Source organism: Podarcis erhardii, assembly GCF_964252035.2.
Source record: "Podarcis erhardii genome assembly, chromosome: 8".
Lineage (NCBI taxonomy): Eukaryota > Metazoa > Chordata > Lepidosauria > Squamata > Lacertidae > Podarcis > Podarcis erhardii.
Window position 1 is genome coordinate 1,829,114 of NC_138499.1, and position 16,527 is coordinate 1,845,640.

At 49.7% G+C, this 16,527-nt stretch overlaps 1 protein-coding gene across 1 annotated transcript in view; it reads left to right on the plus strand.

Annotated features, from left to right (window-relative positions):
• The window catches only part of TONSL (tonsoku like, DNA repair protein), a 34,108-nt gene that overhangs the window by 1,132 nt on the left and 16,449 nt on the right, over positions 1–16,527 (plus strand). The window contains exons 2-13 of the mRNA XM_081873989.1: positions 916–1,011; positions 1,283–1,425; positions 2,700–2,883; positions 3,094–3,223; positions 4,837–5,008; positions 6,598–6,712; positions 6,809–6,957; positions 8,361–8,513; positions 9,287–9,412; positions 11,704–11,905; positions 14,057–14,118; positions 16,015–16,104. Of these exons, the coding sequence (XP_081730115.1) occupies positions 916–1,011; positions 1,283–1,425; positions 2,700–2,883; positions 3,094–3,223; positions 4,837–5,008; positions 6,598–6,712; positions 6,809–6,957; positions 8,361–8,513; positions 9,287–9,412; positions 11,704–11,905; positions 14,057–14,118; positions 16,015–16,104 (1,622 nt within the window). The remainder of the gene's footprint in view (positions 1–915; positions 1,012–1,282; positions 1,426–2,699; positions 2,884–3,093; positions 3,224–4,836; positions 5,009–6,597; positions 6,713–6,808; positions 6,958–8,360; positions 8,514–9,286; positions 9,413–11,703; positions 11,906–14,056; positions 14,119–16,014; positions 16,105–16,527) is intronic.

Genomic DNA, 16,527 nt, shown 5'->3' on the forward strand with positions numbered 1-16,527 from the left:
CCAGTTTGGTCAGACTCATGTTCGTAGCTTCGAGAACACTGTCCCACCATCTTGTCCTCCGTCGTCCCCTTCTCCTTGTGCCCTCCATCTTTCCCAACATCAGGGTCTTTTCCAGGGAGTCTTCTCTTCACATGAGGAGGCCAAAGTCTTGGAGCCTCAGCTTCAGGATCTGTCCTTCCAGGGAGCACTCAGGGCTGGTTTCCTTCAAAATGGAGAGGTTGGATCTTCTTGCAATCCATGGGACTCTTAAGAGTAATAGTACAGTAATAGTCATTATAATTAACACAGTATTATTATTATTTTTTATTACAGTCGGGGAGACCAGCTTATAAAACACACTTTGGGGGTACAATCTCAGAAGGAAAACAAACATTTAAAACAATGTACAACATTAAATTTAAAATTTATAAATGCGATAATCGTATAGACACTTAAAATTTTAAGATAAGCTACTGCAGAGAGATGACCCAGAGTCACCCATGGAACTGAGTTTGGGGATTTTCTTAACGAGCTAGTTTGGGTCAGGGGGATGGTCTGCGCCTACAGATCTGTACACAGAATCTGGCGACCATCTGGGTCGTCTTATGATCTTAACAGGAGAAGGTCAAATTTTTGCTTTTCCGGGAGGTCAGCAAGCCTCACCAGCAGGGGATCAATGGTCTCACTGCATGCCTCTTCATAAAAGGGACATCTAAAGAACAAGTGCTCTGGGCTTCCTATATCCCCCAATGAATAGGCGCAAAGTCTCTGAGCATATGGGACTTTTTTAAAGGATCCTTCCAGGACCGGCGAGGGCAGAGCTGAGCTTCTGGCGAGTGTAAAAGCCCTTCTTGCATTTGATTAACACAGTAAATATCCATGTTTTCTAACCGTTGGGACGAGACTAATTGGCCTTCTGCTGCTGCTGTCCTTCAGAGCTCCAGAAGGACAAGGAGAAAGCCCAGCGGAAGGGGGACCTGAAGGAGGAAGCAGCCTTCTGTAACCAACTGGGAGGGATCTTGGCCCGTCATGGTGAGTGTCCTCCTGTACAGGCTTCCAGACTTCAAAATAGCTTTAAACAGCTACTTTAAGTAGGTGGCGGTCCCTTAAGCTGCTCAGCTGAGGCACAGAAGACTCCCGGCGCTCAGTTGAGCAAGCCCCCAAGCTGCTCTGCCGCATCTAGGGGAGAAAAGCACTGGTGAAATGCATTTTTCTCCCTCCACCCCCTTGGTGCAATAGCATGTTTATGGCACTTGCTTTTTCTGCCGTCTAAGGCCCACCGCTGACCTTTCTGTCCTGGCAGGGCGCTTCGAGGAGGCGTTGGAGGAGCACCGGCAGGAGCTGGGTCTCTTGGAGAGTGTTGACGATGCCATCGGCTGTGCTGTGGCCCACCGGAAAATTGGGGAGTGCCTGGCTGAGCTGGAGAGTTATGAAGCTGCACTGAAGGTGCGAGGGCTGGAGGAGGCGGGAGTACAGAGGGTGGAAGCTCTTTCCAGAGATCATGGTTTTAAGCCACCTGGTTTTGACAAATAAAATCCTTAAAGTGGTTCTTACTTCAAGAACTGCTTTGAAACTGTTATTTATAATCAAACTGTGCCAAAGATTTTTCAAGTTACAGGTAGGTGGCCGTGTTGGTCTGCCATAGTCGAAACAAACAAACAAAAATTCCTTCCAGTAGCACCTTAAAGGTGAAGGGACCCCTGACCATTAGGTCCAGTCGTGGCCGACTCTGGGGTTGCGGCGCTCATCTCGCTTTACTGGCCGAGGGAGCCGGCGTACAGCTTCCAGGTCATGTGGCCAGCAGCTTCTGGTGAAGCAGAGCAGCACACAGAAACGCTGTTTACCTTCCCACCAGAGTGGTACCTATTTATCTACTTGCACTTTGACGTGCTTTTGAACTGCTAGGTTGGCAGGAGCAGGGACCAAACAATGGGAGCTCACCCCATCATGGGGATTTGAACCGCCAACCTTCTGATCTGCAAGTCCTAGGCTCTGTGGTTTAACCCACAGCGCCACCCGCGTCCCAGCACCTTAGAGAACAACTAAGTTTGTTATTGGTATGAGCTTTTGTTTGTTTGTTTTTAAAGTTTTTTTCAGTTCAACAAACTACAAAGTATCCTAAATTTGAAGTCCTGTTGATCACAGTGATGCTATCTAGAGGTCTGTATATCCAAACAAAGGACACAAATCAGATAAAGTTATGTACGTATTTTGTGTTCTTATACTGTGTTTTTATGTTGTGAACTACCCTGAGATTTACAGGTGAAGTTCAGTTTTAAAAATTAAAGCCCCAAATGATTTTGCTCCACAGTCACAAGACGTCAAATCTGTATTTCACCACAGGGACCTTGCTATTGATAAGCCATAAACCATTGCAACAGTAAATCAATCCTTTTCCTGCGTTCCTTTGAGCTTCTTGCTTCCTGGATGCAGGATAGAGAGGAATGCATGAGTGTGTGTAGCAGTTAAGCTACAGTACAAAGGTAACATGAGCATGAATGACTCCACCCACTTTGGCCTCTGGGCCTGCCCACCTAGCATGTGGCCCCCAGAAGGTTGTCCAGAAGGGAATGTGGCCCTTTGCTGCTTTGGAGGTGGGGGCCTGGACCAGGAGAAGGAAAAGCAGAATTCTGAGGCCCGTCCAGTTCTCTCGTGGGACTGGGGATGGATGCTGCCGGGGGACCTGGCCTTGACCCTCCCCTCTGTGTTCCTCTCTCCAGCACCAGCGCCGCCACCTGGATCTGGCCCGCTCCCTCTGCAACCCCATTGAGCAGCAGAGGGCCTGGGCCACCATTGGCCGCACGTACATGTTCATGGCGGAAAGTGAGCCCTCGAGCGAGGCCCTGCAGGAGGCGGAGGCGGCCTTCATGAAGAGCCTGCAGGTGTTGGAGGAGCGGCTGGAAGGTACTTATGGCGGAGGCGGGGAGGGAGCGGAGGGAGCTGCAGCCAGGAGCCTGGTCCTGAGACTCTCTCTGCTGAGAATTTGCCTTGGCGGATGCTGAAACAGCGGATGCTGTGAGCTGAACGAAGGGCCACGCTCTCGGCCCCTGGGAGGAGGATTGTGTGCGGGTTGCGACCTGCAGGGGGTAACGGCAGGCTGTGTCCTTCTCACAGGGGCAGTGCCACAGCGGGAGGCCAGCGAGATGAGGGCGCGACTCTACCTGAACCTGGGCTTGGTCTACGACAGCCTCAAGAACCCGGCCAAGCATGCCTACTACATCAAAAAGAGCATCTACATCTCTGAGTAAGGGCTGGGCTGGGCCCTGTGGGCTCTAGGGCTCTCCTGCTCCCCCTGACCTTTGTGTAGGGTCCTGTCATGTGGTCATTTTGCAGAGCCATGCAACATGTAGCTAAACTATGGAACTTTTGCAGTGTGGGGTGGATGGCTTTAAAAGCAGTTGGTCCCTTACCTTTCTTGCCCTGATCTGGCCACAGTGATCCACGCGACGGTCACCTCCAGGCTTGATTATTGTAACTCGCTCTACGTGGGGCTGCCCTTGAGACTGACCCAAAAACTCCAGCGGGTGCAGAATGCCACAGCGAGACTCCTTACGGGGTCCTTGCCGCAGGATTACATTCATCCAGTCCTTTTCCAGCTGCACTGGCTCCCAGTGGAGTACAGGGTCAGATTTAAGGTGCGGGTTTTGACTTTTAAAGCCCTAGGACCCACATACCTACAGGACTGCCTCTCCTAGTATGCCCCACGGAGGACCTTAAGGTCCACAAATGACAACACCTCAAGGAGGTTAGATTGGTTTGAACTAGGGCCAGGGCCTTTTCAGCACTGGCCCCGATGTGGTGGAACGCTCTGTCACAAGAGACTAGGGCCCTGCGGGACTTAACATCTTTCCGCAGGGCCTGCAAGACAGAGCTGTTCCACCGGGCCTTTGGTTTGGACTCGGTCTGACCCTTATGTTTCCCTCCCCTTATGGTCTTGATTTATCGGCTACTTTAAATAAGGGTGCATTTAAAATTGCATTTTAACCTGTACAGTGGTACCTCGGGTTGCATACGCTTCAGGTTACAGACTCCACTAACCCAGAAATAGTACCTCGGGTTAAGAACTTTGCTTCAGGATGAGAACCGAAATCGTGCTCCGGTGGTGCAGCAGCAGCTGGAGGCCCCATTAGCTAAAGTGGTGCTTCAGGTTAAGAACGGACCTCCAGAACGAATTAAGTACTTAACCCGAGGTCCCACTGTATTTTAAATTGGTTTCTCCCCCCCCACCTTTTTTCCCCTATTATGTTTTTACTGTGATTTTATTTTATTGGTGTTAGCAGCCCTGAGCCCGGCTCTGGCCGGGTAGGGCGGGGTACAAATAAAATTATTTATTATTATTATTATTATTATTATTATTATTATTATTATTATTATTTAAAAAAGAGGAATGGGAAAATTTATGGAGGAGAGAACTATCAAGTCAGCTCTGCTTCTGACCACCAGCTGCTGGCAGCCACAGGATGGGCGAGGGGTCTTGTGTTCAAATCTTGCCTGCAGGTTTCCCAAAGGCGTCTGGTTGGCCCCTGTGAGAGCAGGATGCTGGACTAGATGGGACTTTGGCCTGATCCAGCAGGCCCTTTATGTTCCTAATGCTGAATTGGAAAACTTTCCTCTCTGTGTATATTTATTGGACGTCCGTTCTCCCTGCCAAACATCTGCCCTGCTAATTTCACAAGCTGTCTTTCCTCCTAGCTAAGAGGAGTTGAACTGATCAGCTACACACTGGTAATCTCCCACCCGCCCCCGTCGGCACGTGTGCTGTGCTTTCGCTGACCGTGCTACCTGGGCCTGATGGGAGTTGTAGTCCAAAGCAGCTGTCAGGTAGCTGTCAAAGGCTTTCTTTCCCTCCTCCCCTAGGCAGACTCAGCTGCATGAAGACCTCTACCGGGCATACTTCAACCTGGGCAACATCCACCTGCGGGAAGGGGAGCACTCAAAGGCCATGCGCTGCCTGGAGAGGGCGCGGGAGTGCGCCTGCAAGATGAAGGAGAAGTACATGGAGAGCGAGTGTTGTGCAAGCATTGCCCAGGTGAGGGGGGCACAGGTGGGGCAGGCGCCTTTCCTGCTCCTCTGGCCTGGGGAACGGGGACTGCGGTGGCCGGGATCGGGGTGTGTGTGATGCCTGGAGAAGCGGCTGTGTGGAGCTTCTGGGCGTAAGATGCTCCTACCTGGTTGAATTGCATCAGATCCATTCTCCAAAGATGGTTCCAATTAATTCTCGTGTTAGTGGGATGAGGTGTCCCCAGTCTGCATCTGGAACCTGTTTGGAGCAGAGCTATGCCCTCAATTTCTTCTTTCTGCAAGTACAGGATCTCATCAACCTCTTCTCTCCTCCACCCTTCTAACATGGGTTGTAAATTATTGGTGCAGAAGCCACATTGCTTATGCCAGGAGTCAGCAAACTTTTTCAGCAGGAGGCCGGTCCACTGTCCCTCAGACTTTGCGGGGGGCCAGACTATATTTTGAAAAATAATACAGTGGTGCCTCGCAAGACGAAATTAATCCGTTCCGTGAGGCTCTTCGTATAGCGGTTTTTTCGTCTTGCGAAGCAAGCCCATTGACAGCTTAGCGGATTAGTGCTATTAGCGGCTTAGCGGCTTTTAGCGATCAGCTGTTAAGCGGCTTATCAGCGGATCAGCTGATAAGCGGCTTAGTGGCTTAGAAAAAGGGGGGGAAAGGGGGAAAAACCCGCAGGAACTCGCAAGACATTTCGTCTTGCGAAGCAAGCCCATAGGGAAATTCGTTTTGCGAAACACCTCCAAAACGGAAAACCCTTTCGTCTAGCGGGTTTTCCGTCTTGCGAGGCGTTCGTCTTGCAGGGCACCACTGTTAATAGTGAATGAATTCCTATGCCCCACAAATAACCCAAAGATGCATTTTAAATAATAAAAAAACCACATTCTACTCATGTAAAAACACCAGGCAGGCCCCACAAATAACCTAGATATGCATTTAAATAAAAGGACACATTCTACTCATGTGAAAACACGCTGATTCCCGGATTGTCTACAGGCCAGATTGAGAAGGTGATTGGGTCAGATCCGGCCCCCGGGCCTTAGTTGCCTACCCATGGCTTATGCCTTCCATTTTATTATTATTATTAGGAATTGAATTTATATACCGCCCTATACCTGAGGTCTCAGGGTGGCACACAGCACAAAATCAAAATACAAAACCATAAAATATATAATCAAAATAAAAACAACCCAATAACACCTTTCTGCCCCCCCGCCCATCATATTTGTGAACTCCTGGCCCAGATCTATCTAAAGATTGACAAACTACATTAAACCTATTAACTTTATGTACTGAGGATGCCCAGTGAAGTAACTGGCCTGTGTTTCAGAATGCTTATACCTGCCTGTCAGGCGTAGAAAATGAACAGCAGAGAAAATGGCCAGAGGTGCAGAGGTTTGTGGGATTTGATCAGAAGTTATTGTCAATGAATCAAACCCAGTCAACGCAACGCTTTCATGGCGGACACAATGGCTTGGTGCATATTTTACAATTCCTCATAGTAATCCCATCTGATCGCTACACTCCCGGGTGACCTCTCTCAAGAGTAAGCTCAGCCGCCCCCAGCAGCTTCCCTGCTTGACCCTCCGTCTTCCCCCACAGGTCCTGCTGAGCCTCGGGGACTTTGTGGCAGCCAAGCGCTCCCTGAAGAAAGCCTATCGCCTGGGCTCCCAGCAGCCGCCGCAGCGGGAAAGCGTTTGCCGCAGCCTGCGCTACGGTGAGTGGCAACGCCGCTCCCTTGGGGGCTTCCCCTGGACCCAGGCACACATGACCTCACAGCTCGTGGCTCTCTCTTTCTCTCTCTCTCTGGCAGCCACAAAGGTAAGCCGCCTGCAGCAGGAGCTGGAAGAAGCAGAGGCAGCCTGCAGCCTGCGAGAAGCCCTAGGGCTTTGCGAGCAGCTGGGCGACCTGTTCTCCAAGGCGGGGGATTATCGCCGGTCTCTGGAGGCCTACGAGAAGCAGGTGAGGCACCTCCTGGGGCTAAGGGTGGCCTTGGGGCGAGGACCTGGAAGAGTAGAGGTTGTAGAGCTGCCAGCTGGACCGACTTGGCATTTGAGGGCTCCCAGAGCTCTGGCACAGGCTTGCAATTATTATTATGGGACGCAAGTGGCGCTGTGGGTTAAACCACAGAGCCTAGGACTTGCCGATCAGAAGGTCGGTGGTTTGAATCCCCACGACGGGGTGAGCTCCTGTTGCTCGGTCCCTGCTCCTGCCAACCTAGCAGTTCGAAAGCACGTCAAAGTTCAAGTAGATAAATAGGAACCACTCCAGCGGGAAGGTAAAAGGTGTTTCCGTGTGCTGCTCTGGTTCACCAGAAGCAGCTTAGTCATGCTGGCTACATGACCCGGAAGCTGTACGCCGGCTCCCTTGGCCAATAAAGTGAGATGAGCACCGCAATCCCAGAGTTGGTCACGACTGGACCTAATTCTCTTTTTTAAAAAAAATAAATAATATTCTAATTTTAAAAATTACAAAGAGAAAAATTTGAAAAAACAAAACAAAAAAAGGAAAATAAAAAACAAAAATACAGAAAATAAAATACAAAAATACAAACAGTTAGGAAAAAAAGAAAAAACAGCTCAAACCTTTACATCACTTTCCTTTGCTTATTTCCTTGACCTCTTCACACCTCCCTTTTTTGTATTCTAGTTCAATTAGATATTTCAGCAAATCCTTTCCAGCTTTGTTTTTATCCTAATAATTTATCTTAATATACTGTAGTTTTACATTCTCGTCTTTCTCCAATTAAAAAATCAATTTTTACCTAATCCTTTATATCATTTCTGCTAAAACCACATTACTTCATTCCAACATCCTTCTAACATTCCTTAATTTTGCAATGTTTCTGTAAATAAACTTTAAATTTTTTCCAACCTTCTTCCACCAACTCTTCACCTTGGACGACTGGACCTAATTCTCAGCGGTCCATTTACCTTTACCTGTTTATACCTCGCCCATCTGGCTGAGTTTCCCCCGCCACTCTGGGCGGCTTCCAATTGAATGTTAAAAACAACACAGCATTAAATATTAAAAACCTCCCTAAACAGGGCTGCCTTCAGATGTCTTTAAAGATAAGATAGCTGCTTATTTATTTCACATCTGAAGGGAGGGCGTTCCACAGGGCGGGCGCCACTACCAAGAAGGCCCTCTGTCTGGTTCCCTGTAACCTCACTTCTCGCAATGATAGAACTGCCAGAAGGCTCTCAGAGCTGGACCTCAGTGTCTGGGCTGAACGATGGGGGTGGAGACGCTCCTTCAGGTATACAGGACCAAGGCCGTTTAGGGCTTTAAAGGTCAGCGATGGGCTGCGGGGTGCCCTGGGCCTCTTTGCCACGGCAGTTTGGGCTTGTCTTTTTCCTTCCCAGCTGTGCCACGCTCGGTCTCTGAAGCGCCCAGACCAAGAGCTGGCTGTGATCCACGTTTCCTTGGCTGCTACGTTTGGAGATCTGAAGGACCATGCCCAGGCCATAAAGCACTACCAGGCCGAACTGGCCCTGCGGAAGGGGAACCCCCTGGAGGTAAGGGGGGCAGGCTAGGAGCAGGGCGAGGATGGGACCAAGCGAGGCGGTTCAGGACTTCTGCTACTTGGATGCCAAGCAAATATTCCCTGCTCCTGATCTGTGCCGGCTGGGCATTGTAGGAACAGCTGTTTAGAAACTGGCGCCTGAATTTTTGACTTTTGTTTTTCCTCTTCCCTCCCTGTCCCTTTCTCCTTGCGTGTCGTGTAAGGTTTTTTTTTTTTAAAAGATTGTAAGCCTGTGGGTGGGGGCTAATTTGTTTTGATGGTGTGTAAGCTGCTCTGAGGGACGCAGGTGGCGCTGTGGGTTAAACCACAGAGCCTAGGACTTGCTGATCAGAAAGTTGGCGGTTCAAATCCCCGCGACGGAGTGAGCTCCCGTTGCTCAGTCCCTGCTCCTGCCAACCTAGCAGTTCGAAAGCACATCAAAGTGCAAGTAGATCAATAGGTACCGCTCCAGCGGGAAGGTAAACGGCATTTCCGTGCGCTGCTCTGGTTCGCCAGAAGCGGCTTAGTCCTGCTGGCCACATGACCCGGAAGCTGTACGCTGGCTCCCTCGGCCAATAAAGCGAAATGAGCGCCGCAACCCCAGAGTCGGCCACGACTGGACCTAATGGTCAGGGGTCCCTTTACCTTTACTTTAAGCTGTTCTGGGAGCCTTTGTGGCTGAAGAGCGGGGTACAAATGCTCCAAAATAAATAGATAAACATGCTGAACTGGTGGGCAGATAAGCCAGACGGCTCCTGGAACTCAGCTTGCTCTGTCCATGGCCAGGAGGGGAAGACGTGGCTGAACATCGCTGTCTCCAAGGAGGAGGCCAAGGAGAGCTACGAAGAGCTGCAGAGATGTTTCCAGACGGCTCTCTCCTACGCAGAGGAGGCCTGCGACGCCAAGCTGCAGGTGAGGCCGGCAGTGGGGTTTGGATGACGCCACAATACTAAAGGTATTAGCGTGGATCCTTCGTAGTACAGTGGTGCCTCGCAAGACGAAAATAATCCGTTCCGCGAGTCTCTTCGTCTAGCGGTTTTTTCGTCGTGCGAAGCAACCCTATTAGCGGATTAGCACTATTAGCGGTTTAGCGGCTATTAAAGGCTTAGCGGCTAAAAGGAGGGGGAGTGAAAAATATCGCAAGACTCGCAAGACGTTTTCGTCTTGCGAAGCAAGCCCATAGGGAAATTCGTCTTGCGAAGCGCATCGAAAAACGGAAAACCCTTTCGTCTAGCGGGTTTTTCGTCTTGCGAGGCATTCGTCTTGCGGGGCACCACTGTATTCGTACACTGAGTTGTAATAGCATCCATGCAACAACTATGTGATAAACCAGTAGTTTGTCATATCCTGCAACGTGGCAAGGACAATTTTGCCACACATCCCCATCTAATCAGAAACCTGGGAATGCAGGAGAGTGCTGGCGTTCCCATCACAGCTTGTTGTAGGCTAGCATCATAACATGAGGCTCAGCCATATGTTTCAAGAGGCACTGGGTCAACCTATCAGTTTTCCCATGAATTGAGGCAATACTTATTTATTTAGCTTGGCCTATGTTTCCAATGCGGTTTGTGGACGGATTTAAATAGACGTCACTGTACAAAAGTAAAACACAAATCAGCAAAACTTCATAGGAGTGGTAGCAAGACAAGAAACAATTTCCAGTGAGAAGATTACAAGGGTGAAGATCACCCTTGTATTTACCCGGCTTTTTAATTGCACTTTTAGCTAATCTTGGGTGTCTACGGCCTAGCATAGTTTTAATCTTTTAAACCATTTATGCTAGTAAAGAGGGGGAAACTGGCAATTTTAAAAAATGCTCGTCATTTATTTTAAATACGACATACTGTATTATTTTTTAAAAAATAGTTTCTTGTTTATAAGCTACCCAGAGAATATTTATTGCTCATTGCTATCTAAATTTTGTGCTTTTTATATTGTATCTTTATGTTGTGAACTGTCCTGAAATCTACAGGTGAAGGGTGGTATACAAATTTAATTATTATTATTAATAATAATAGTATTTAATTATAGGCAGGAAGGAGAGTGACAGATCTGATTCCTCAGCAGAGCAGCAATTCAGTTTTCTGCAGAATGGGCCACTGGTGCCTATGAGAAGAAAACAATCTTAGTGTTTAGCTCTGGTCTTGTTGTCAGGAGCCTGTAATGTGCAAGCCTAGTTGGGTCCCGGTTTGACCTACGAGACCGTTTCCCCCTAAATCTCGCTCACCTGCTTTCCCCTGAAGCTAGCTCCCCTCTCGCACACCCAGTGTAATATGTCAGTGAACAGCAGGGAGCCTTAAAGTGTGTTCCCAATTGTTCTTGGGAAAGTAGAGTTCTGTGTCCAGTTCTGGGCAGCCTATTTTGAGAAGGATATTGATAAGCTAGAAGGTGTGCAGAGGAGGGAGGCGAAGATGATCAGGGGTCTGGAAACCAAGCCTGATGAGGAACGGTTGAAGGAGCCGGGGATGTTTAGCCTAGAAAAGAGGAGAAGGAGAGAAGATAGGAGAGCCATCTTCAAATATCTGAGGGTCTGTCACATGGATGGTAGAGCAAGCTTATTTTCTCATGCTCTGGAGAATAGGACCTGAAGCAATGGATTCAAATGATAAGAAAGGAGGTTCAGACTAACCATCAGAAAGAACTTTTTGATGGTAGCAGCTGTTTGACAGCAGAATGGACACCCCTCGCAGTTGGTAAACCTTCACTGGCTGATTTTAAGAAGAGGTTTGATGACCATCTGTCAGGGTTTCATTTTTTAATTTTTTTATACAGTGGTGCCCCGCAAGACGAACGCCTCGCAAGACGGAAAACCCGCTAGACGAAAGGGTTTTCCGTTTTGGAGGTGCTTCGCAAAACGAATTTCCTATGGGCTTGCTTCGAAAATGTCTTGCGAGTTCCTGCGGGTTTTTTCCCCTCCCCCCTTTTTCTAAGCCGCTAAGCCGCTTATCAGCTGATCCGCTAAGCCGCTTATCAGCTGATCCGCTAAGCCGCTTATCAGCTGATCCGCTAAGCCGCTTAACAGCTGATCCGCTAAGCCGCCTATCAGCTGATCCGCTAAGCCGCTAAGCCGCTAATGGGCTTGCTTCGCAAGACGAAAAAAACGCAAGACGAAGAGACTCGCGGAACGGATTCTTTTTGTCTTGCAAGGCACCACTGTATTTAAATTTTATTAACATATAAAACACATAACATATACTTCTCAGCGCCAGGTCCTACGGCACTTCCACGCCTGCCAGCAGAGGTGCGGTCGCCCTGAGGCGTCGAGCACGCAAGCCAAGCTGCAGGACCTCTGTGGCTCCCGGGGCTGGCGCTGGAATGGTGAGATCAGTGAGGAAGAGGATGAAGAGGAGGAGGCGCAGGGCAGTGAGCCCTTGGAAGAAAGCGACCTGGAGCTCTCCGATAGCGGTGAGAGACGGGGAGATCGTGGGAGCAAAAGGCATTTCCTGGGAGGGAGTGGGGGCAAGGCTTGGGGTTGCCCACGTGGCTTATGGGAGAATAATAATAATAATAATTTATTATTTGTACCCTGCCCATCTGGCTGGGTTTCCAACAAAGATTAAAAATACAGTCATACCTCGGGTTAAAGTTGCTTCAGGTTGAGTGTTTTCAGGTTGCGCTCTGCAGCGACCCGGAAGTAACGGAACGTATTACTTCCAAGTTTCGCCGCCTGCGCATGCGCAGATGCTCAAAATGACATCATGCGCATGCACCGAAGCAGCGAATTGCGACCCGCAGACGTGCAGATGTGGGTTGCGTTCGCTTCAGGATGCGAACGGGGCTCCGGAACGGATCCCGTTCACATCCAGAGGTACCACTGCACATTAAAATGTCACACGTTAAAAACCTCCCTGAACAGGGCTGCCTTCAGATGTCTTCTAAAAGTCTTGTAGTTGTTGTTCTCTTTGACATCTGGCGGGAGGGCGTTCCACAGGCCGGGTGCCACTACCGAGAAGGCCCTCTGCCTGGTTCCCTGTAACTTGGCTTCTCGCAGGGAGGGAACGATGGGGGTGGAGATGCTCCTTCAGCTATACTGGGAGAAGGAGGCTTATGGGTGATGCTTGCATTTCTCTCTCTCGAAGAGCCCTGGAGAAGTTCGGGGCGGGTGTGTCGGGCCTCTTTGCTCCCAGCCTGCCTTCCTCAGAGCACAGGGTCTGGAGGAGGAGCCCCAGCTGAGCACTGTTACTTTCTGTTAGGTTGCAAGCAGGGTGGAGCTACCGGGGGTAATGTCGTGCGTTGGTTACAGTGTTGGACTCTGGCTTGTGAGACTGGGGTTCAAATCCCCACTCAGCCACAGAACTCACTGGGTGATCTCGGGCCAGTCCCTGCCTGTCAACAGAACCTACCTCACAGAGTTGTTGCGAGGAGAAAACGGGGGCGGGGGAGAGAAGAAGAGTTTGGATTTGATATCCCGCCTTTCACTCCCCTTCAGGAGTCTCAAAGCGGCTAACATTCTCCTTTCCCTTCCTCCCCCACAACAAACACTCTGTGAGGTGAGTGGGGCTGAGAGACTTCAGAGAAGTGTGACTGGCCCAAGGTCACCCAGCAGCTGCATGTGGAGGAGCGGAGACACGAACCCGGTTCCCCAGATTACGAGACTACCGCTCTTAACCACTACACCACACTGGAGCTCCTTGGTGGGAAGGGTGGTCTATAAATACAGTGGTACCTTGGGTTAGGGATACAGGTGGCGCTGTGGGTTAAACCACAGAGCCTAGGGCTTGCCGATCAGAAGGTCATTCGTTTGAATCCCCGCGACAGAGTGAGCTCCCGTTGCTCGGTCCCTAATCCTGCCAACCTAGCAGTTCGAAAGCACGTCAAGTGCAAGTAGATAAATAGGTTCCGCTCCAGCGGGAAGGTAAACGGCGTTTCCGGGCGCTGCTCTGGTTCACCAGAAGCGGCTTCGTCATGCTGGCCACACGACCTGGAAGCTGTACGCCGGCTCCCTCAGCCAGTAAAGCGAGATGAGCACCACAACCCCAGAGTCGGTCATGACTGGACCTAATGGTCAGGGGTGCCTTTACCTTGGGTTATGTTACCTTCGGGTAACGTAATTTTGGGTTGCAAATGCGGCAACCCGGAAGTATATGCTTCCGGGTTTCGTCGTGCGTGCATGCGCAGAAGCACTCTTATTATGCCACGCATGTGCGCAGAAGCGGTGCTTCGGGTTACAGACTTTTCGGGGTAAGCACAGACCCCCGGGACGAATTAAGTTCGTATTTGGAGGGTCCACTCTACAATCAACAGTCATTCTCTCTCTTAAACCTATGCCTTGAATGGGGAAGGACTTAAGGCAAATGGATGGAAGTGCTTGGCACATGCGTCACAGCCTGTGGAACTCATTGCCAGTGGACTGGCTTGTTAAAAGGGTTGTTTTGTGTGTGTGAAATGGATAGACTTGTTGCTGGTAGCTATGATAGGCTGGGGTAGGGGACCTTTTGTCTGCTGGCTGTCCAGGGCAAACAGGAGACCGGCGTTGCTTTGGGGATGTACATTTCTTGGTGGACGGCATGGTTTGCTTCAGGGACGGTGACTCTGGGACTCTCCCCTCTCTTCCAGGCGGAGAGGACGACCTGGAGGGCTACAACAAGACGGTCCCTGGACGGCGCAGGTTCAACAAGGTATACCTGGGCCCCAGTCCACTCAGCTCCATGGGGCCAGCTAACTCTGATGCCCAGAGGTCAGGGCATAGGTGAACTGTGGCGCTTGCTCCCACAGAAGACAGGGATGGCCACCAACCTGGGTGGGTTTTAAAAGAGGATTGGACCATTTCATGGGGGAGGAGAGAGCTGGCCCTGCCTCCAGAGTTGGAAGAAGCGATTCCTCTGCATGCCAGTTGCTGGACATCTACCATATTTTTCGCTCCATAAGACGCACCAAGTTTTTAGAGGAGGAGAACAAGAAAAAAAATATTCTGAACCAAACAGTGGATGTATGATTTTTGTGGTTCATGCTGTGGCCTCAGACATGTGATTTGATGGTGAGTTTGGGGCAGCCCAATGCAAAATTCCTGAGGATCCATGTGGATCTGTGCTTTGTAACCATGTTTTTGCCCCATTGCGGCCCCATGAAACAGTGAGTGCGTGATTTTTTGGGTGCAGGCTGTAGCCATGGACATGCTATGTGATCTGATGGTGAATTTGGGGTGACACAATGCAAAAATCCTGAGGATATATGGGCTTTTACCTCCCCACTCCCAGGCAGCCTCCTTTATTGCTAGTGTCCCTTATCTCCCTCCCGATCACTTGCTGATCAGCTGCTCAGGCTTTGTTTCAATGCCCCCTTCCCTCTTTCTTAAAATAAAAGCACAATCTGCTTTTCTCCCCTGGGCAATTCAGCTCCAGGGACCACGCATTCGCTCCATAAGACGCACAGACATTTCCCCTTACTTTTTAGGAGGAAAAAAGTGTGTCTTATGGAGCGAAAAATACGGTAAATCTAATATAAGCAATTGCACGGATGTCTGTTACTTTTTATTAGAAGCTACTGCTATTATCGGCTATAATTTTTTTTTTTTTTTTGCAATTGTTAGTTTTTTTTTTAAAAAAATAGTTTTTAATGTTGTAATTTTAAATTGTTGTAACCCACCCGGGGACCCCAGGTTGAAGGACAATCACAATCCTAAAACAGAATATTTCAGGGCAGTAAGCTGGAAGGAGGCCTCTTCCCTGTGGGATTCTTGCCTTACCTGAAGCATCATCCATCAGGTGCTTCAGACATCTTGTGAAGACGCCTCTTTTTGCTTTCCCTGATCCCCTAAGATCGAAGCCTGTTGTTATGGGATTCTTGTTTTTATAACCCTGTTTCACCAGATACTGTGTGCATGCTTTCATCATTTTTGCTTACTGCTTAAAAGATTTTTAGATATGAAGAGGTTTAGAAATGCTTAGGAATCAGCAAGTGAATAAACTAAGCAGCTGATCCTCCCGAGGGGATTGGTGTCAGCAAGCCAGTCACCGGAAATATTAGAATACTTGTCTCCTGCCCATCTGACTGTGTTGCCCCAGCCACTCTGGGCACCTTCCAGCAAAATATAAAAACACAGTCAGACGTACATCTTCTCCCTTTGGCTTCACTGTCTTGGAAATTGGGGTGGGTAGTTGGGGGAAAGTTACTGATTTCATCATCATCATCATTATTATTATTATTATTATTATTACCCTCCCATCTGGCTGGGTTTCCCCAGCCACTCCGGGCGGCTCCCAACAGAATATTAAAATCACAATAAAACATCAAACATTAAAAACTTCCCTGAACAGGGCTGCCTTCAGATGTCTTCTAAAAGTCTTGTAGTTGTTCTTCTCTTTGACATCTGGTGGGAGGGCGTTCCACAGGGCAGGTGCCACCACCGAGAAGGCACTCTGCCTAGTTCCCTGTAACCTCACTTCTCGCAGGGAGGGAACCGCCAGAAAGGCCTCGGAGCTGGACCTCAGTGTCTGGGCTGGACAATGGGGGTGGAGACGCTCCTTCAGATGTACTCCTTCAGGTATTCCTCTGTTGCATTTCCCTCTACCCAGTGGAACCAGCGGAACGAGCGTGGGGAGACTTTGCTGCACCGTGCCTGCATAGACGGGAACCTGCGCCAGGTGCAGTTCTGTGTGAAGAAGGTGAGCTGCTGGGGCAGGTTGGCTGGACATTAAAAGAAAGGGAAAGCGGGCAGGGACTGCGGTGGTGCTGTGTGGGATAGTGCGCACCCCGATAGTGCAAGGGACGCCTAGGACTTGCCGATCAGAAGGTTGGCGGTTCGAATCCCCGCGACAGGGTGAGCTCCCGTGCTCGGTCCCTGCTCCTGCCAACCTAGCAGTTCGAAAGCACATGATGTCCAAGTAGATAAATAGGTAACGCTCCGGCAGGAAGGTAAACAGCGTTTCCGTGCGCTGCTCTGGTTCACCTGCTGGCCACATGACCTGGAAGCTGTACACCGGCTCCCTCGGCCAATAAAGCGAGATAAGGGCCGCAACCCCAGAGTCGGCTACAACTGGACCTAATGGTCAGGGGTCCCTTCACCTTTACCTCTAAGGTAGTCTCTG